Genomic DNA, 22112 nt, shown 5'->3' with positions numbered 1-22112 from the left:
TTTTTTATTACACATCATGATGAATTCCACACCACTCTGGTTTAAAGAGATGACTGTACTTTGGTTACTGAACACCTCCCTACCATAAGGAATACATTCTTATCCCACTAATGACAAAGGTCAGTTACTACAAGTTGATTTATAAAACAGTCACAGATTTTATTGAGATAAATACAAATAGAAAGTTACATAGATTCTCTATTCTGACAAATGAATGACACTTCCAGAGTGTCTCCATTTAACTGGGTTCTAAACAACACTGTGTACAGTCACAACTGCCACTAGGGCAGCATCCCCACAGATGCCCAATGTACATCATACAGAAGATACCAGTGAGTCTGAATTCCAAGCAACATGAATAACATGCTTTGGATTACAAGTGCTTGATAATTTCCAGTAACATTCAAGCAATATTGCACCCACTAACGTTGTTTTCATGTTCCTTAGCTAGAAATGCTTTAAAGTGATATTCTTACTGCTTTTGTGGGAGTGGATCAACTACCTAACTTTGTTTCATCTGGCTTTTAAAATACATACTTTTTTTGCATAATTTAAACCCAGAGAATTGTCTGTTAACACACAGCTTTACTCATCATTGGATACATTTGTCTAGAACAAGATGTAAAGTGCAGTCTTCAGTCATGCCAAAATCATTTCTAGCATAAAATTACAACAAAAAGGCAAACCTTATGCAGGTTTACCCTTTACAAACAGACCTGCACATTGTCTACAAAAAAAAAAAGACATACCCAAAAGCTATGGTGTCCTCCATTAGTGCATGCAACTGTAGAGTTTAAACAAAATTTTAAATGCTCTACTGAAATCTTATCATTTGAAATAGATGTGATTTCCAGAGCTAGAGAGGTATCAAATGCTGTCAAAAACAAAGATCTTTATTTAGTTTTTAGTGAACTTCTACAGATGGTGGCTTATTGTTTATATATATTCTAACTAAAACTTCTCAATGAACACTAACCAGACATGCCTAAACATGAAAGCTTGTGTGTCTTCCAGTGGATTATTGCAAGGTGACAAAACATTATCTAACAAACAGAAACCTGGGTTGTGTTAACATTCAACATATCTACTTTATGTACATTACAAACATACTTACATATACACACAAAAATTTTGATCAGTGCTGAGAAATTTAATGAGCTGATAATAGAAAAACAGAAGTAAAACCTTATCAGAAAGGCCTTAGAAAATTTGAACTGTTATAAAATACCAATATAATGCCAGCATTAAAGATATTAGAACTAGAAAAAATTAACTTGAAGAATCTTTGTTAAGAAACTGCAATCATAAAAAGTCTGTAGTGAAGAACCATTTAAAATTATTAAAAAAAATTGTAAAAAATTAAACGTAGAACGTTCCAGAATTTACAGTTTATACTGTTTCTGTAAGAGCAGTGATGGCAATGGTACATTTCTGCCTTTACCTTCCAAAAGTATTTGTGAACTCACAAGAAAACAATTTATTACAAATACTGTACATTATAATACAAGACTAGTTAGACAAACTCATACAAAACTCTACCCTTAAAAAATACAGCAAGTAGGTTCCTCAGCTGGACTCCTTATCTCAGACATGCCACGTTTTTAAAAAAATAATGTAAAGAAGTGAAATAAGGGGAAAATATTTCCACAGGTCTACTGACAACAAATTAGTGGGTCCACAAAGTAACTTATTACATGAAAATTTTTCTAGTATTGAGAATTTTTTTTTTTTTTTGAACAGGACAAACTACCAAACCAAACATAAAAAGATTCTTTTTGTTTCAGGCCCTACATTACCTGCAGGTTAGGAGCATGACAGAAGACAGCATCCACCAAAAAGTGCTAGCATCCCACTTCTGCAAACTAGTCAGAAGCTACCAGATTAATAGAATTTTGTTCCACCTGTATATTCTGCCTTCTGAAACACCCATCTAAATCAACAATAGGCATGTCCTGCTCAAGCTTCAGGATCTCAGTAGCCTATTTTTGTCTGCCTCAACAGTTACCATGTAATAAACAAAAGCTCTAGAGCAAACTGAACAAACACCTTTACCCTCAACACTTACTATTTGGAGTTTCTCCAGAACTTAGGTGTCCTCTGTCTTATGAAAAAAGTTACAGGCTGATGGGGATCTGAACGTTGGCCCACTTAACGGTGCTTTTCAAATGATGTGGGCATGAAACAGACCTGTAAAATAGCTTAAGTCTGTAAAATTCTGTAATACCCTTCTAAGGATACTGCACACCCTGTAAGAACTGAATCCTTTAGTTGAAGGGAACTTGAGAGCAGGATGAGTAATTTTCCGTTTGGGAAATTAACAGTCTCTCTACAGCTACAAGCACCAGCAGTAACGGAAACAGTATTAACACCTGTAAGAGCATAGTTTAGAAATAAAGTAACAGAAAAGTCACAAAAAACGTCAGAGCTCTGTGCTTTGAAAAATATCACATTATACTAAGTAAAAATGAACCGTGCTTTACCTCCAGCAGAATAACTACTTTATAAAATGAAATGATTGAGCTTTTTTCCACTGATACAGAATTAAAGTCTTCATCCTTTTCTGTTAAAATTTAAGAGCTATTCACATATATACAATTCCTCCGGTTAAAATAAAATGCAATCCTTGAAACAATACAAAAGCTACAATAAAAACGAGAAAATAATATCTTCAGGTAAATTTGCTATAATCAACTTTTAAGATTTAGAAAACATTACAAGCTTATAGCAAGCAAACTACTACTGGAACTGTTTTGTTAAAAAAAGGAAATGTGATTTCCAATTACTCTGAAAACATAAAGCATGTGTAAGAACTTACATACAACACTTAACTGTGCTCTTGCCTGCAGTTATCACCCACATTTATGAAGAAAAAAATCCAAAAATCAATTGCTCAAAAACAAAGGTAGAAAAACGGTTGTAGGTGAAAGGTGGTCACGGAATGAAGATTACAGCAATTCTCAATAGGCCCTTTAGAACTCAACAAGGTGATAAAAAGTTTTTGTTTGTCCACCTTATTCATACTAACCATGAATGTGCAAATAATCATTCTGATGTTCAGAGCTTACTGGAGAAGAACAGATTAGTTTTGTTTTTCAATGGGAGTATTGTCCATGTTGTTTTGCTTCAGTTTTATGGTAGCAAAGAAGGACACATCTTGATCTCTGTCAGACTGCAAAGCCAGAATAGTCTCCTCCGCAGCTTCTAGATGAGGATTGCCAACACTCTTAAAATAAGCTAGAATAAGGGTAGAAAATGAGAATTTTAATCACAGCCAAAAAGAACTTTTTAAACCACAGGGCATACACAGCACAGAAATACAGAGGATGCTGACAATATATGGGGTATCTCACCTCATTTATAGACTCCACAGAGACGTTAAAGCAAGCTAAGGAAACTGACAGAAATATGCAGCTTCTTATTCATCTTACTAGGTACATAAAGTATTTCTAATCCCTGAATGGAAGCATATCAGCAAGTAAAAAGAGGCTCAGGAAGCTGCAGCTATATGAAGTTCCAAAAAAAAAAAAAAACCTCTCCAAAATTTTAACTGAGAAATAAAACCAGGAAATTTATTTCCTTAGAAAACAAAAAATTGACTGATCTCTGGTTAATCAAAAGGAAGGTAATGATAGTACAGGAAATCAGAGCAGCACAAAAAGTTACAGTATTTCCTACTACAATTGTTAGCGTGAGACAAAAAGCAAAATGTTTCAGAAAGAAGTACAGAGTTCATTTGATGGATCAAAACAAAATACACTTAATTCAAAAGAAATGTCTGAAATAAAGCAAGAGTATCCAAGATGACATTTTTATTTCATAATTTTAAATATATTTGCCATAAGCATTATAGATACCAAAAATAAACACACGCAGCAACAGGGAGCAAGAGCATTACTTCCTGGTATAAGCAAGTGTGTAACTGCCCCCTAGTGGGGGAAGTGCCGCATTTGATGTACTATCCATGCCAGGTTACAGCCCTTCGTGGATGATGATGATGAACAATTACTCCAAGACAAAAATGTCACTGTGTTACACGTGCCTAAATCTATATTCCAAAATCTGAATTAAAATGCAATATCCCAGATTACAAGGTATAATTTGGTTCTGCTTATACTGAAAACACAACAGGTTTTTATCAGTCAAGCGAGCCAATTTATGAGTGACTGCACAGGCAGATGGACAACATTCATGAGACATGGGTTCTTTCAGAGGAAGTCAGTGACTGTACCTTTCTCCAGTAATGTCTGCCTTAGAGCCTTGGCGAGCAGAACCCTTACATTTGGCACAGGATCTGAAGCAAGACTTAAAAGACTGGGTAGCAAGTGTTCAACAAACTGATCAACAGGCATACATTCTTCTTCCACCACAGCCTGCAAGACAAAAGCAAAAAATAAGAGAGTGAGATTTTTGTTTTAAAAAAAACCAAACATATTTGCCATTCCTTCCTATCTTGTCCTTAATTTTGCCTAATCATTCAAAAAAGTCAATGTTGTAAGCCCTTGTCCAATGATATCAAAGTTGGTATTACAAAATGTTTATCACACTACGACTTAAAAAAAAACCAAAAAACCTCTGGATTCCAGATTTCAGCTTTGACTACATTATTGGAAAGCCTCAAACTGGCTCTAAATTAAATCTGCATATAACCATCGAGAAAGAAAATTCCAACCTGACAAATGAAGGCAAAAGCTTGTCTTCCAACCCACTTGGAGCAGTGGCGAAACCGTACTACAAGTTCATTAATGAAATTTAATCCCAGTGCATTTGCATTGTTTGCATAGAACTTCTGTAGTATTGCTACAACCTGTGAAGCAAAGGAAGGGGAGAAGAGAAGAAGAAATGAGACTTACGTTGTAGCCCTTAGGAAAAGGGGATCAATTGTATTTCAGAAAAAACAAGCATATACGGCGTAATCAGCTCTGCTCACAGAACAAATTATTATGTTTATTCTGAAGAAAAGATTTCTGCAGAAAAAGTATAAGTTAAGCTAAACAAAAACTGACCAGTTTGAAGGAGATCCACCGAACTTCTGAAACTTTATCGGAGCACAGAGTCAGCGCAATATGTCTTAAGTAGTCATAGACATCATTGGGATTGTAGAGTTCCAGTATCAGGATTAGCTGCCTGAAGTAAAGAAGCAATGGAGTCACACAAGAGCAACACTACCCCGCTTCAACAGTGACTGCTAGAGGTAAGGAAGGATCATTTGAAGCCGTGAAATCACCATGGTTACTATGAAGCACTTGAACAGATCCTTTTCTTAGGAGGGTACACACACATATCAAAACAGGGACGTGCTTTATCAAGCAGCACAAGAGAAACTTTTACCCCAACTAGCTGTACAAATGCAGCAAAATAATAAAAACTACACATGGAAGTACAATGAGAAATTTCTTTGCAACTTCAGACCAGTATCGTTCACCTTACTGCAAAGTAAAAAATGACAGCTTTAATTCTGTGTAGAAATGTGTTTCAGAAAATGGTTTAAATCTAGGAAACTGCACAGAACTCACTTCAGTCACACCGACCGCTGTACGTTACCAGCAGCCATCAACCAACCAACCACAGAGTAACAGAAGTCTCCACTAGATGTCAGAGCACTGCTGTACAACAGAGCTGCACCACAGTGGGATTTAGTTTCTTGAGTCAAACTATGAAGGGAGAGTACATCCTCAACATCACAAAGCAACGAGATAAACAGGAAGGTCGGTTTTTAGCTGCAGTGTTTACGAACATTCTTTGGGTACTCAACTATCAGTAAGGTTTGCAAGAAAAAGAACTGGGAGATGACACTATCTCAACTATATTCCCAGTCATATGGAAATACCAAATGAATAATGTTCCTGAGAACAGGTTTTTCTATCCTGAAGATACTTACGCATGGAGTCATTTTTCTAATACATCTCCTTAATATAAGTCAGTTAACTTTACATCAGTCCAGAACTGAGTAAAATCTGAAACCTCACTGAATCGCATCTATCAGATTGTCTTATTTCAAAAGCTATATGCAAGTCAGATCTCCACTTTGATACCTGACAGGCATTTAAGTTTCTATCATTCTTGATCACAATACAATTTCCATTTAAAAAGAAATAACAAAAAATGCTAGTTAGGATTACTACCCACTAGCTTCTTAACATAATTATCTATTCCCAGGTTATTAATGTATGTGAAAATGCCCATACTCTGCCAGCTCGTAACGAAACCTCCAGTTCCTGCTGTTGTCAGTCACCACAAATTCTTGAAGCTGGTAAAGATACTCTCGTCTTTTGTCTGCATGAAGTAACTGAAAGAAAAGCAACACTACCATGAAACTACTGAAGCTAAAAACTCTGGTGGTTTTTCTCTATTAACATGTGTGTCCTTTTCCCACTTGAAAGCAAGGTTATCCACAAGACATTTACTACTAATTGTGTATAACCAGCCGAGTACTTGGACACGCCAGACAATGACATCCAAAAAATATGCAAGTCTTCCCTTCTGCAAGGATACCTGCCAAAGCACCATCTCCAGGTATAAGAATTACCAATCAAAACCTACAGATTTTTGCTTATTATGCAGCAGCCCACAAAAATTTGCTCTCTTCTCTCCCAGCCCCAAATACAAGTTGCTAATGGTCCAACTTGTCTGCATGAGGTACTAACTCTTTCCCCATATCAGGAGCACTCAAAATCACATTTTTCAGATTTGATATTTTGTTGGGGTATAGGACAGCTGCAATAGACATGCACACAAAATGGCAGTATAGTACAAAACTAAACTTGTCCAATTAGATATTGATACCCGTACCTCTAATTAAAACAACTTTTTTTTTTAGTCAATTATAGTTTCTTGAGAAGTTACATTATGCTTTTACGCTTTCCTACCTTTAGAAAGTCATAGAGGTGTTTAAGGACACCAATGCGCACTTCATCTAGATCTTTCAGGAAACCATTGAAAATTGGCACCAGATCAGCAGCTGTTAGCTGATCCCCCAGAATAACTGCCAGCTCATGTATAGAGAAAGCTAGTGTTCGACGTACTTTCCACTGCAAACAGTTGAAGAAGGGATATAGATTAGGCACAATCATCAGAAAAGAAAAAGGAAAACAAAAAAACAACTTTTAAACTACACCCATGTGAGGGATTGAGAAAGCAGAAGAAATGGAGCAAGCTACACAGCAGTAGGAAGTGTCAATTACATTTATGAAGTCTGCTTTAAATCCTGAATTCTGTATTTTTAGTCTACATTCAATCACTTATAAGAAAGCCTATTATAACTTCAGTGCAGTAAACCAACAATAAAACTACTCAAAACTCTGGTTTATCATTACAAGACTTTCTTAAATTTGTTTGGCTTTGCTTGGTTGTGGGTTTTGTTTGTTTTTTTACCTGTACATCTGTGGCCAGTGTCTCATAAGTATCTTTCAAGCAGTGCCAGTTCTGCCTACCCAACGTTAAGGCCACTCCAGGAAGACTGTATGCACAGTGCTTGGCTATTTCAGTATCAACAGTCTGGGCTCGAGCAGGGTCAGTCATGGACAAGTACTGGTCTAGCAAAGGTTGAGGTATGATATCCTGTAGAGTGAGAGAGCACATGAGAAGCACACATTCTCCTTTAATTTAAAATCACTAAGAAAACATTCCTGTCCTGCTACAGTGCTCTCTTGCTACCAACTAGCTAGCATCTAAATTAAAGCAACAGCAACTCCATTTCATGGGTTAGCTTCACAAACTGCAAACGAGGAGTTATTTGTCTTCCCATTACGATACAGCAGTCAGCAATGAACAGTAAATATTACTTTATCAACATGCTACATTAAATCAAACTAAAAATGTATTCTTTACTGAAGACAAACAATAAATTCAGTTAAAAGAACTATAGTTAACTCCTCCTCTACCTAAAAGGCAGCAGGTAAGCTTGTTTATTAGAAACAATTTTTCCAGTTTTCAGATTTGAAAGAGCTTTCTCCTTAAATGCTCAGAGCCTTTCTTCACATTCTACAACTGATCAACTGCAAAAGCTAGAATTGTATTAAGGATAAGATTAACTGTATTTAGTACTCAGCTGAAGCAGTTAGTTGCTATTTTAGTCACCTGTAACTTTGACTTATCATCTTCAAATGGTGGATTATTTTCTTGTTCTTTCTTTGTAAATACACAGTTTCCTCTGTGTTGTTCTTCTGAGTCCTACAGAAAGACACACTAGCCAGTGAAATCAGACTTAGCATTGTTTGCAATACTTCAAAGCATCACACTAAGAGCAATGCAATTCACACACAAAATAGCCTTTAACAGACAAAACCTTGTGCAGGCAAAGCCTTGCTCAGTGTGTTTATACAAGTGCAAAAAAGATAACAGTTAAATACTAAAGACAAACACTATTAAGACTGCAACAACAAAAAGGGGAATGGTAGTTAGATTTCCTTATAAAAACAAAGATACTTTAATGCAATAAACTCAACATTCATTCAGATTTTGAATGGTTACTTTTACTAGTTTTTATTCTTGGCATGGAATTAAATATTAAACAAGGTAGCAGAGCAGTCGCTTCAACTAAGTCAATACAATAAATGTGTAACTTGCTTTGGAAAAATCACACACCTCTCTCCAAACATGAACAGAAAACAGAAAATTAAAAGGTTTAAAAGACCAAAATCGTAGAGAGTCTAAAAGATCACGCAGTTTGGGTGCTGGGCTTTTGGGATTTTTGTTTGTTTTTACATTTTTGTTTTTACAGTTTTTGTTCATAAATGAAGCAAGTTTTTTGCTTGTCTTTTATTCAAAATTAGCTCCAAAAATACTATTAAGGCACAAATAATTCTCCAATCTGTACATTATAATCAAGAAATCGCAACCAGGAGCTGTGTAGATGTCACCACCTGATTCAGCCTTCTGTCTGAAGATAAACAGACTAACTTTAAATTCAGTGCAGGGAGAAGTGAGATTGTACTTGATACCTTTCATATGAAAAATCCTTCAAGGCTACCACAAAACTTTACCTCTCACGTTCTCTGTGAGCACGTAGAAATAATAACCCTCAATAGTTTTATTTTGGTTTTAAAGTTAGTAGCGATACTCAAGGCCTTTAGGTCAGAAGTGGGTTGATGTCACTGACTACATAAACACGCTACTTCAGCTGGTAGGAATTCCTATCAGCCATGGAGCACAATGCATACTTACTGTGCTTTTCAGTATACTGGCAGCAGGCTGGTCACTAATGCCATCCTGGGACACAGAGGATGAAAGAGCATCTTCCTCCACCTGGTTGCAGGTAGCATCTGAAACAGCTGTTGGATCTGAAATGGTTTTGTTCTGAAGTTCACCACTGCTCTCTTCCATCTTTTTGGTCTCACAATCCCCAACAGAATCAAACTGAGCAGCTCTGAGAGCAGCAGACAACACTTGGACCTGAGCTGTATGAAGCAAAAGAGACCACTTAGTCTTTATTCTGCACTTAAAAGAATTAAACTTGTAATTACTTAATCTGAAGGGATAAAAAGAAGCCCAATCTAAGCTTCACATAAACAGTATATTAGCAAACATGTGATGTTAGGAAGGCCTAATACTCTTCCACAAAACTTTCCTGTAAATTAAGAACAATGATTTGGATATATTAATGTTTTCAGCAGAAGCATTTACTAATTTCTACTAGTGAAAGATGATTCTGAAAATCCCTCATGAAGCATCACAGCAAACTGGCTCACATCCCTTTCCCCACCACATCAAACATATTAATACAAATTCTTTAATATACTTGAATTGTTTAATGCCTTTTCCAGGCAGCTGAATACGCATTTAAAACATTTCTTAAAAAATTCTAGCTAGGGAAGGAAATTAGTCAAACCACTTCTAAACTGGTCAGCAGAAGTAGGTGGAAAATAAAAGGTCAGGTTTACCACTGACCAGTACCACCACCTAACCTCGGACAAACTGTATTGTTATGGTGCATTGCTGCTATGAACAGGAAGTTACTAATTGTTCCGAATGCAAAAACTTTGCAGTAGCTGTATTTCCACATGTCTACAGCAAGCATAAACTCAAGACACAACAGAGCATAATTTAAAGGTGAAGAATACTAGAATACTTTGGAAATTAGGGAAACAGTAGAATTGATAACAGGTATATTTACAAGCTAATTCACTACAATACTCAAGAGACACAATGGAATGAGAAACTTGGTTGATTAAGGATGACTGACTTGACTGGTTTTTTAGGTGGTAATGAGACACACACTGCAAGTATTTTTGTAAAGGTAAGGATCTGCTGGGAGAGAATGTTATTTTTTTTGTTACAGTCTCACCTTGAACATCTGGATCATCTATGTGCTCCTGTAAGCTTTCCAGAACTTTTTTTATTTCACTACTAGCAACACAGTTATTACATGGCACAGAGCAGCTGTCTTTGTGCTTCTCAGTCTTGAACTGAAGCAACTCCAGATCCTGACTTATATCAGGCAGCGGAGGACGCCAGTATAGGAAAGTATTAAATACATCCTCAGAACACTGTAGCCTTGAGGTAATTCCTGGGAAATTGATGTCCTTAGCAACTTCTACCACACCAGCAACAACTCCATTATCCTGAGACAATCTAGACAGATCTTCTCCAGAACTCATACAGCAATCTGAACTTGCTTCCCACGTGTTTCTATTGAGGTTCTCAACAGAGAGTGGCACATTAACTTCAGCTGAAGTCTCCTCAGTTGATGACTCTGGTTTGATTTCCATTGGTTGTTCCGAACTGATAACAGACACACAGTTATCCATATAAAATATCTATAACAATACTTTCTCAGTGAAATACTTCAGAAAAGATCATTTCAACTACAGAAGCTTATTTTTTCCCGCAGAAAGACAAAAAATGTTAGTACTATGATTTATTTCACCAGTTTTCCCTTTATTTTCCTTTGAAGCCATCAAAGTCAATTACACTTCAATAGTGTTGCTACACTCAAATAGACATACATGCTCGACTTCATATTTCATACCTTTCCTGGATCTATTGTCACGACTTTTAGCCCTAAGCAGCAACTAAAGGAATTACCTTCTCACTTCTCCCTTCCCCTATAGCACATCTTTCCCATGATTTTACCTGCATGATGAAGCATTTGTGCTAGAGGCCATTACAGTTATATTCTTGCTTGGTTGACAGGAATTGGAATTTACATCTTGTGCTGATGGTCGGATACTCAGTGTCCCATCTTCTCGAATGTAGAGACCAGCACTTGAAGGATTTGCAAAAGTAGAAATAAAAGGGCCAAGAGACTGAAAAGCTGCCTGACGAACCTGGTGTAGGAGAAAGACAACTTTCAGGGTTCAAGCAACTCCTATAGAGTTAATGCTGAAAATAAAATTAGGTTTGAAGTCGTTTCTTACTATAATAACTTCATTTAATACCAAATATTAACAATTAACAAATAAGTGCAATCTACACAAAGAACGCTAGCACATTCAACACACATCTACAAACACAGTAAGGATTTTTAAGTCACAAACTTGAATGGTCTCATTGCATACTTCAATGAATACATTCAACAAAAGCAAGCTATTCTCTGAAGAGTACACTTATAAAAGAAAATTGATAGAAATTCTAAGTAGCAAAAGAGAGGTAAAGCAAGTTAAAATCTTGCTTAGATTTTACTAGATTCGAATCTAATCCCAGCAAACTGTGTGGAGAACGTAGAGCATGCTTCTGACTTGCCCATTATTTGTGTATGATCTGCCTGGGCAGACGCATCAGTGACAGAGCGAGTTCCTTACCCATCTGCAACTGTCACTAATAAGACTGATGAAGAGCGGGGACAGTTTGCTCCTGCGGACCTCTGGGGATGTGGTGTAAGACACTGCCATAAAGCATTCCGCACAAGCTTTCCTCATTCCCCAAACGCTATCAGAACAAAGCTCAAAGAACTTGGGAATCTGCCAAAAATAAGCAAAACCAAGACAAATTAAAGACTAAGGTCAGGCTGCAGCAATTTACTATCGAGGTATTTCTTTGGAACTGGAGACAATGAAAACCTCACAGAACAACCTGTTCTCATTCACTCATTTAAAAATGCACTAGAAAATGTGATTATAAATGGCTGATTTTTCCTGAAATTAAAAACTTGACTGTTCACCTAGTTCAGGGAAAACAGAGTGAGTAATTCACAAGTACACATATAAGCCATCAATTATATTTAAAAATGTATTAACACAGATTATGGGAAAAGACCTAATTACTGAACTTTTTGAACTGATAAATACACATGTTGTAAATGGATTTGGATTTTTTTTTTTTTAAAACATACCAGAAGTCTTTCTGTGGCTTCTTGCCCAACTGCATTACAAATGTCACCAAAATTAGCTGCACAAATCTAAAGGAAAAAAAAAGTCAATAACAATATTCTGGACTTTTCAAGAGCTTTAGTTTCATCATGAACTTCACCACGCACTACTTACACCCAGTAACAACTGCACATTTGACTATTCAAATTTCAGCCATGTAACTACACCCTGTAACATTAACTCACCCCAGATAAAGACTCAATTAGAGCAGGCTTCCATAAACCACATGTCTTTGGAATCAATAGTGAAAAGTCTTCTGCATTGTGAAGAGTTTCATCTGCTTCAGTAATAATTAAAAGGGGCTAACAAGCCTACTAGAAGTTTCAATGACTTTGAACACCAGCTGTCAAAAATGAAGCAGACTAAAATATGATATGAGGGTCAGGACTTAGGTGTACTGACTGAACGATCTTTGCTGGCTTAAGCGCTTTGCTGAAGCAAAGTTTAATCAAGGTCTCAAGTTAATGCCGTTTACAGTGCATTACATTACAAATTCTATAATTAAGGGAGGAAAGGACATTCATTCATGTTGCAAAAAAAAGTATCTGAAATCTAAAATCAATGAACATGGGCCTGCGTTAATGTATGATTTATTTAACATAAATCAGCATTGTAATGCTCTAAAGGCAGGTCACATTCCAACAACCAGAGCTTACGTTTGGGGCCAAGCTGAAGTTCTAAATGACCCTTAATTCTACTGAGCTATTTTAAGACTTCATGCTATGAGTTTCCTTTGTACTTGATCATGACTTTGAATAAATCTCACACTTATGAGACTTCTCTGTTCAATAATACCAAGTTTTAAAGAAAGACAAATGTCTCAAATACCTACTATTTCTGAATTTGTGGTTTTGAAATACAACAATGGACATATATGACAATGGAGACTGAGTAATTTGCGTGCATCGTGGAACTGACCATGGTGGCTTAAATACTGGTTGTGAAAAACTATAAACGGCACCAGACTTGCTATTCCCAAAGGGCTGTTACCTATTTCTTTACTGAACTTCAGAAGCTACAGCCATTCCAAAAGGTTAAAAGTATTCTTCTAAGAATCTTTCAAATTTCATCAGCAAAATTTACAATTTAATTCTTCAAGGAGGCATCTGAATAACTACATATACACAGATTCTTTTTCGGTTGAAAATATACCGACCTTTCGGACTTGAAACAATTTCCCATCACTACAAAGTTCACAAAAACGAGGAAGTAGCATGTGCTCAACTGTTGTCCTGCTCAGCATAGAAGCCATTTTACAGATTATCTGAAATCAAGAAGAGGATATATGGAAGGACAAGAAAATTAGAAAGCTTATAAGCATAGCTTATCCTAAAAAATTATTTCCAAAAGCAAGAAAGGAACCACCATGAAAGAGATATCACTGATGTAGATTATGCACACTTCTATATATCTCTTTCTGTAAAGCACAACTGTATCTTTTATTTAAAGATAACTCTGATATCACTGTTCCTGAACATATCTTTACATTATTTAACTGGATTAAGTAATAAATTGGCTTCCATTAATAAATGTGCTTTCAACATGACTTACGTGCGGAATACACTATTATTTCTGCACAGAGAAGAGTGTTCTACCGCACTGTTCAGTATATAAAGCCATAATCTTTAAGCATATGACATATTTCAAACTAAGGAATGCAGGTAACCCCTTTGGCTCTAAAAGGTCTGCTCTGATGCCTAAAAACAAGTACAGTTCTCTTTACAGGAAGACAAGTCACGATAAAACAGAAGTTTTCCATACAACAGGAGAAAACAAAGGAGAGTAAGACAAAACTAATTGTATGTGGGAGCTACTGCAAACTTTACCAGACTTATATTCAAAATTTTTAAGCGTTAACATCTCAGCATAATTGAATTTAGTCAGTAATATGCTCATTAGTTTAGCTCCTTTATCTAAGGAACTGTCAAGCCACGTTACTGCTGTGAAAATAAATTAAATTGAAGTTTCCTACCTCTCTGCCTTCGTAACAGAATGCTATATAAGACATACAGAAGACACTTTTCAAGCATGTTCCTAGAACTGTCAAACTCTTAAAAGGCATCTGCAACTCAGATATCACCCTGGAAAACTGCCCAAGCAATACTCAACTCCCAGGCGAGGAAGAGGAAAACCTAGCAGGTAAAACTGTTCTACAGCTCAAGAGTCAGACAGCCACACCAAAATGTAATTACACATCAACACATTTTGTGGAGTTAGCTGATCTCCTGCAAATGAAGAGGGAATGTTGGCTTTTTTCCCCTGTAACATTTAGGAATTAAGACCACAATCATCATCATACACTTTCACAACATTACTGAGAAACCTGTTAGAGCAAATAAAGAGCCTGTTGTGAAACAATGATCTTAACAGAATTAAAACAAGGCTGCTAAATTAAAGCTACCCATTTTCTTTACTGACTACCATTTTGACAATCACTTTGCATCCTGAATTATTAAAACAATTTCTTCAAACCTGACCTTCTCAAAAATGAAGAGTAAAAATCAAAGATTTGTTGTGCTAAACCAAAAATTCAACTATGCTGATGAATGAACAAAAGGTTCTGTTGCTCACTGCTGTTTAATGTCAGCACTGTTCTTGGACCTCATCTTAATTACCGTACTCAGGATATTCTCACTTTCTGCTTGAATTCATTTAAGATACAAACTCTAGTCTCTTTTTTAACCTCTCAGTATAAGGTATCAAGTCCTGACCCCGCTCAAATTCTTTGAGAACTTATGTTTTTCCAACAGTGTTCAACATTACAAATGACTAAAACTTACAGATTCAAGATTTAACAGCTTAACAGACAGGCTCTGGTTCCAGCATCAACTATATCACTACAAAAGTTCTGCAATTTGCAGCAGAGCAACTAACAAACAGAAAAAGAATACAACAAACTGAAATCGAATAGGTATAGAAAGTTTAAGTTCCATGATTAATGTAGAGCTCTTAGGCTTATTAAAGTAGTGCACAAAAGTAGTTACAAATACATTCCAAAAGAGCTTTATAATAACACTGATAAAAATAGAAAATAATAGCAATTTAAAAAAGCCTAATAATGTAAATATATAAGCTTCTTTCAAGTTTACTTACATTCACAGCTTCCACCTTGTACTCATCATCACTGTCAGGAGCAGAGAGGTCCAACAGAATAGGACACACCTTGTTTTCAATGTCACTCTGAGAAACAAGATCTTGTTCCAGCAGTATGAGCAGAGCTTCTTGACCTGCCTTTCTAACCTGTGTGAATGAGCAAAAGTCTACAGCTGTAAAAACAACACTTACTGATGTGAGAGCCACAAAAGGCATGCTTCCACTGAATACAAAGGTACAAGTTAAAGAAACGGGAAAAAATGCAGTTTAACAGTATAAATAATTAGTAATAAATACTAAATATAATTGTTAGATGCCCTTGTACCACATTCTGAGGAGAAGCCAAAATCTGAAGCGTAAGTCAGGATTTGAAAGCCGTGACACAATGTCAATAGGCCATTACATAATCCTACAAGCTCCCCACTAAGGGAAGTAGGAAAAAAATCCATATATTCAGACATCCTTAGCAAATTGTGCTGCAATCAATAAATACAAAGCACTACAGAGGAGCCAGATATCAATTAACAGGGAATTTCTTATTATCTTTATTCTCATGCCTCAGTATTACCAAACCACAGTAAAATTTCCAGATATTTAACTCGTGCAGCCTGTTTTTCCTACCTGATTGTTCACATCTGTAAGATACCTCACTACTATGGGCATAAGGTATTCAAAAAATGCTGTTGGGAATTTTGGTCGACTTTCTTGCAGAAAAATGGCAATTGGAGGTATTTGTTCCATCAGCTCTGTACGTACAGTCGGTTCTACCAACAAAAAAAAGTAAAAACTAAATCAGTAAATCTGTAAAAAAAAACCGAAATCAGTAAATCAGTAAAATTAAAAACCTTAGGAAAAAGGTAGGATTTTGTTTTGCTTTAATGCTTTCAAAATGGACAAAAATGAAAAGACTCAAACCATACGGAAACGTTACCACTGAGATTGCTGGATTCTATACGAAATAAAATAGAATAACTTCATACACATCACCATGGTCCAGAGTCACAAAAATTAAAATAAATATATTCAAACCTGCGTCTTCAGAGAGCCTGACCACTATTTCCATTACAGTCAGGAAATCTTCATCATTGTTACTGAAATCTCGAAAGACATCCAAAAGACCTCTGGCAATAATCTGTCTGTGAAGAGACAACATATTAATTGCCTTAATATCTTGTCAACAACATGGGTGGAACACAGGAGGATCTTAGCAAAACGAAATAGGCACCTTAAAAAACAAGATCAGGATCCACTCTGGCCATTTAGACAGGCAAGTTACACAATTTTGCCAGGCTCCAACAAAATGAAGATGGAGTCCAAAGATATTATTCAGATGACCAAATTAAACTACATTTTATGAAAAATATTTCACAACAGCTTATTTTTCAAACAGAGATTTTCCATTTAGCAAAATAATAAAAGTAGTGATCTCCTAACATCCACAATGCTATCAGACTCAGACTGCCAACCAGCAGAATTGTTGAACCCTTACCTGTTAAATACATTTTCACTGAAAGCGTATTTTTCTAGACGAGCCAGTGGAGTCAAATTATCCTGTCCTGGAATGTCTAAGAATGCTGTTATCCTCATGCTATCACAGTCTGGTCCATAATCTTCAAATCCAACTTGAAAGACAAGTACAATAGAACAACAAAACAAAACAATAAATTAAAAAAAAAAAAATCACCCAAGAGTCAGCAAGAGATGCTGGAGTACAAAGCATCCTATAGCAACACTTCTTCTCAGAGCTATCCTTCAAAGCAAAACTATCTGTGTATCACTGGAAACTGCTTACAAAAATCTTTAAGTTGTGCCTAATTAAGTAGACAGCAACACTTCCGTATATAACTGTAAAGTCCGGCCTTGAAATGTAATTTATTTCAGCTGTCACAATATCTTTGCCTTTTAACACATTTTACTTTGCACCTTGAGTGAACTCACTACGTGCACTTTAAAGGGGGCTCAGCTAACAGAATTGCACACCACAAACTAACAGACAAATTCAGAATAAGAATCGGTTCCATTAAAAGAAACAGTAATTTTTGCAATGACAGAAAATCCAAAACCATATTGCTTTGAAGTCACAAATTCTCATGTCTGCTTCAAAGCTACCAAGGCTCACTTTTCTCACCAAAGTCACTGGGTCTTGCTCATCTAAATCACACTGGTAGCTTTGGAAAATACCTCAATTTTACCTCGTTTGTAACAGGGCCCTTTTACTGCAGACATTATCAACTAAAGAGTTTCCCTCACTTCATATAGAAACACATACAGCAACCAAACTGGCAGAAAACACTGCACTTCAGTAGCTGATATTTCTCTTCTCGGTTTAAAACTTTCCCAGCAAAGCACACATAAAATTTGTGCACTTTGTTCACATAAATAACAGCAAAGGTGATACTCCTTTAGCACAAATCACACCAGGACTGCTTCTCAGATGCAAGAAATAGTCTCTCTCAGAACAGCATTATGTGCTAGGAGTGACAACCACTGCAGAACAGAAGCTGGTTTCTGACTTGGCAAGACATTCTATCAGGTATTTAGATTGGTAAAGAAAACACAAAACTGGTAACAATCTGAAAGCACAATGACAAGCCAAATGGGCTGGTTTGAAACTGCCTATAAAAATAAAAACCAGGCACCTCTACAGGCAGAGACCTCCTGCCTGCAGGGAGGGGAAGTTAAAAAAAAAAAAAAGGCACCACCAAAAAAAAAAAATATCAGCACACCACTGGCTAAACAAATAAATAAACCAGATACAGTTTCATTTATAGCATCAATTTCTCCCGCTTATTAAATGGGAAGAACAGGACATGCTTAGAAGATTAATAAATACACACGTAAAGACCTACGTAACCCCCATCTTCAGTATCCTTGTTAAACAAAAAAGAAGAAAGTCCAATTTTACATATATTTAAGATTGATTTCCCATTATTTAATACTCAGCTTTTCCTTTACATGCTTAAACAGACTGAATCTTTAGAACATTGCTTTTGAACTCACAGAAGTCATCCATTACTTCAGCTAGGAAACGGTTTCCTAGTACCAGACACAAACTGAAGCGAAAACATTCTCAACAGAAAATACTGGTCATTTAAAAAAAAAGAAGAAGAAATCATTTGGACGTACTTGAGGCAAAATATCATGCCACAGTCCTCCGGAGAATAAAAGAATAAAATCAAAGCAGACTGGATTTCTGAAAGCACGCTTTCTAAGGAACCCACTTGAATTATAAAACAGAGCACTTCTCTAATTGTTGGAAACAATGAGCTCCCACCAACAAGTTCAACAGGACTCAAAAAGAAGAAAACTGTGGGATTAGACTAATTGTTCCCATTTAAAATGTACACACAGACAAAATAGAACCCACCTACCTGACCAAAAGCATATGCTACTCATTCTGGTGCATTCTTACGGCACCCTTAGTTTCATTCAAGTGGCCATTATTATTTCTAAAAGTATATAAACAACAGCCATTGAAGTTGTCAGGTTCAAAACACTTATTTGCACAAGCATAGATAGATAGTTTAGATTACACAGACCTTATAGGGATTGATTATCCACCTGCTGGGCTCCCTCCAAGCACTGTATCTGAACGAACCCAGCAGTCCCTGCTTCAGAACAAACCCACTGTGTGCCTGAGGGCTGGCAGGAAGCTACATGCTCTAGGTGAGGGTGTACATTTCCTTTCCAAGGTTGTAACACTGCCCCCATCTCATAAACTAATTTCTGCCCATCCCTATGCCTACACAATTACAGCATTATATATCTGAAGCACACACAGACTGGACACATTGAGGCTTAAAAAACACAACACAAACAATATAAAAACAACACACTTGCCATTAACTTCATCTAGTTCCCACTTGTTACTGAACTACAAAACAATTCAAAAATGAAGGGACTCAGCAATCCACTTTACTATTGGTCCCTTCAAATATTTTGTGCAGAATTGTTACCAAGTCAAATGACAGTGAAACAAATCTCAGTTAAACGCCTGACTATAACACTACACCTAGGATTAACTTTACTACTTGAGCAATTTCATTATTCATTTAAATTAGCCAAGTACACATTAGTGCTTCTAGGACCTGAGGGAAAACAGAGCAAATCAATTTTGCTAAGGATGAAGAGAGTTAAATACTTGAAATTTTTGAACACACTCTCAGTACACAGAACTTAGGAACAGTCACAGCAGAACCCATTTCTACTTCTCTCACAATTTTTTCCCCCATTAAATAAGTAGGTATAGTACATCCAAGTTTTAGAGCACAGTGAGCTAGTAAATAAATTACAAAAAAAAAAAAATGAGCTAGTACTTCTAACATATATGATACCTCCTCACAGGTGGATGAAGTATTCAGTATTTTCCTTCCAGTGATACCAAACAAACAAGCTTGAAATCTGCCCAGCTAGAATTAGGAACTCCTGGTCAGCCAGATGGATTTGATGATCCTTGCAGGTTCCTTCCAATTGAACTATCTGCACCTATCCCACCTGTCTGAAGAACACCTGTGATAGTACATATATAGAAAACTGATGGAGAATGAACACCTAACTCCTAGCTTGAGGCCAAGATCCACGGGACACTATGAGAAATTTGCACTTATTTCTGTTGTTTGTGCTTTACGCTCAGCAAACAGAACTCAGATGACACACTAGTATCTTTGTTTTATTGCATAGAGAGAAAAAAAGAGAAAGGGAACTGGGAACAATTCAGAAAGAACTAATCAATTCAAATAGCTAAGCATTCGTTAGCGCTATGAAAAGGATTTATTTTGTTTTGTTTTTTTAATTAGAGTAGAAAGAATAAAAGATTTCCGAGTCTTAAATAAGGTGCTGCACCAGCTGTTGCAGTTCTCCAGCTGATAGAGAAACTCAGGTGAGATAGATACGCTCTACAGAACAGTCTTCAGATCAGCATAAGCACACTAAAATGTATTATCTAATTTTCTTCTCGCCTAAATCCTGTTCAAAACTCTCCCACTTTGTCATTTAAGGTCTTGGCGTGGCCTTCTTTAATTTACCAACTGCAGTAAACAGCAACCTTCAGTACACTTTTAAGCAACTCCTCATAGTGTTAACAAGGCTTCAAATCCTTACATACTAAAAATCCCATATACTGCAAGTATTATCTTCCAAGGTTTCCTCACTTTTAGTTATAGTTTCAAATTCACTAAGACTCACACAGTTACAGTTTAACTCTCTGCATAAATATCAGACATTCTGCAATACACTTAGAGACATAAAATGAAACAAGAACTATCTTGCATACAGTTAATCCCACCATTCACCCATTACTTTCATCTCAAAGAATACCCACGTTTTCTAAATATTATCAAAATACAAGTGGCACACTTTTTTTTCCTATTATCAAAATGGTGAAGCCTCAAGCACTGAAAGCAAAACCAATTAGCAGCACCAGCTAACAACATTCCATGGGAGGACCCCCTCCCTGCCTGCAGAGGCCACATCCCTGCACACCTTGCCAGGAAAGCACTTCAGCTCCTAAATACTCCAGTGTTTCTCCTTCTATTCCTCAAGATCACCTTCCTAGCTTTAAATGCTAATGATAGATTTAGAAAAAAAATAATCCTTCTGTTGTACATTTTCAAGCACTATTACTCAATAATATTTATGAGATAAACAAATTAACGCACTCACTAAAAACAAATTCTGCATCCTTTTTCTTTTTTTATGGAAAATTCAACCCAGCATCCCAACTGCCCTATGCACCGGCTGGTTTCTAGCTCAAACGATGAGCGGCCAAAGCCTTATCTCCCGAGCTAACAGCCTCTCCAAGCTGCCCGATGCTCCTTCGAATTGTTCTAACCGCCTAACACAACTCCGGACTGCAACGGCAGGACTTGGGGTTGCTCCCTTGCCTCAAAACACGAACTCGTGTCAGCGAACCGCAGCATCAAGGCGGATTTTCTTTCATGCCCTGCTCCAGCAGCACGCAGAGTAACGCTCGCACTTCAGTGATGCTTCAAAAGCAAAACACAGCGCCTTCAGCAGCGCCTAAAGCCTCACCCGTTGGAATTACAGCCGCCGGCCAACTTTCAGCCACAAGCACAGCGGATCTAATCCCTTCAGCCGCCGCCGGACGGACCCCGTCCTCCCCCCGCCCCGAGCCCCGCAGCTCGGCGGCCCCGGCCTGCTCCCCCTCAGCACGGCCGCTCGGGGAGAGCGATGCGGGCTGCCCTGCCAGCACCGCACCCTGCGAGCCGTCAGGCCGCCCGACACCCCTCCCCTGGGTAAAAACGCAGAGGTGAAAAAAGAGCGACAGACAACAGAGCGCTGGGGAGGGGGAGGGCCTGAGCAGGGAGGCAGAAAAATAAAAAAACAGTTACTCACAATCATCTAAGTCATCCTGCAAATCCACAAAATACAAAGGGATCCCTACAAACAAAAACAAAAGAGACACCGAGGGGTTGGTTTGGGGGCGGCGGTGAGGACGGTCCGTGGCGGCGTTGCCCGAGGCCGCCCCCCGCCCGCGCCCACTTACCGGCCATCTTGGATCGGACATGGGCGAGGAGGAGGAGGACGGGAGCGGGAGGGCGCAGGGAGGAGCCGCCCGCACTTCCTGCCCTCAGTTCAGCCTCCAAACGCGACCGGTTTAACACCCGGCCGCTCCCCGCGGGCGGATCGCCCCTCGACGGCCGCCGTCCCTTCCTCTGAGGGAGGAAAGCTGTGGGCGGCGGTGGCCGCGCTGGG

At 37.6% G+C, this 22112-nt stretch overlaps 1 protein-coding gene across 5 annotated transcripts; it reads right to left on the bottom strand.

The window, feature by feature from the left end:
* Nucleotides 139-22054, bottom strand: LOC110407989 (serine/threonine-protein phosphatase 4 regulatory subunit 1-like). Of its 5 annotated transcripts, none has more exons than XM_021416276.1 (20): nt 21904-22050; nt 21753-21797; nt 16888-17020; nt 16428-16534; nt 16020-16162; nt 15399-15545; nt 13462-13569; nt 12269-12334; nt 11739-11897; nt 11071-11264; nt 10283-10719; nt 9163-9395; nt 8077-8169; nt 7372-7557; nt 6867-7028; nt 6186-6286; nt 5004-5124; nt 4670-4804; nt 4229-4370; nt 139-3234 (listed from the first exon to the last, which is right to left on the bottom strand). In XM_021416276.1, exons 1-20 carry the CDS (start codon nt 21908-21910, stop codon nt 3080-3082), a joined length of 2874 nt encoding a protein of 957 aa, XP_021271951.1. In that variant the 5' UTR covers nt 21911-22050; the 3' UTR covers nt 139-3079. The 5 variants fall into 5 exon arrangements, with proteins under 5 accessions (XP_021271951.1, XP_021271952.1, XP_021271953.1 ...); XM_021416277.1 differs by lacking the exons at nt 21753-21797; nt 21904-22050 and adding exons at nt 18770-18847; nt 18938-19540; XM_021416278.1 differs by lacking the exon at nt 21753-21797 and having other exon boundaries at nt 21904-22054.

The sequence above is a fragment of the Numida meleagris genome, chromosome 19, assembly GCF_002078875.1.
Source record: "Numida meleagris isolate 19003 breed g44 Domestic line chromosome 19, NumMel1.0, whole genome shotgun sequence".
Taxonomy (NCBI): domain Eukaryota; kingdom Metazoa; phylum Chordata; class Aves; order Galliformes; family Numididae; genus Numida; species Numida meleagris.
The sequence above is the reverse complement of the archived record's forward strand: the minus strand, read 5'-3'. Positions and strand labels throughout refer to the sequence as shown.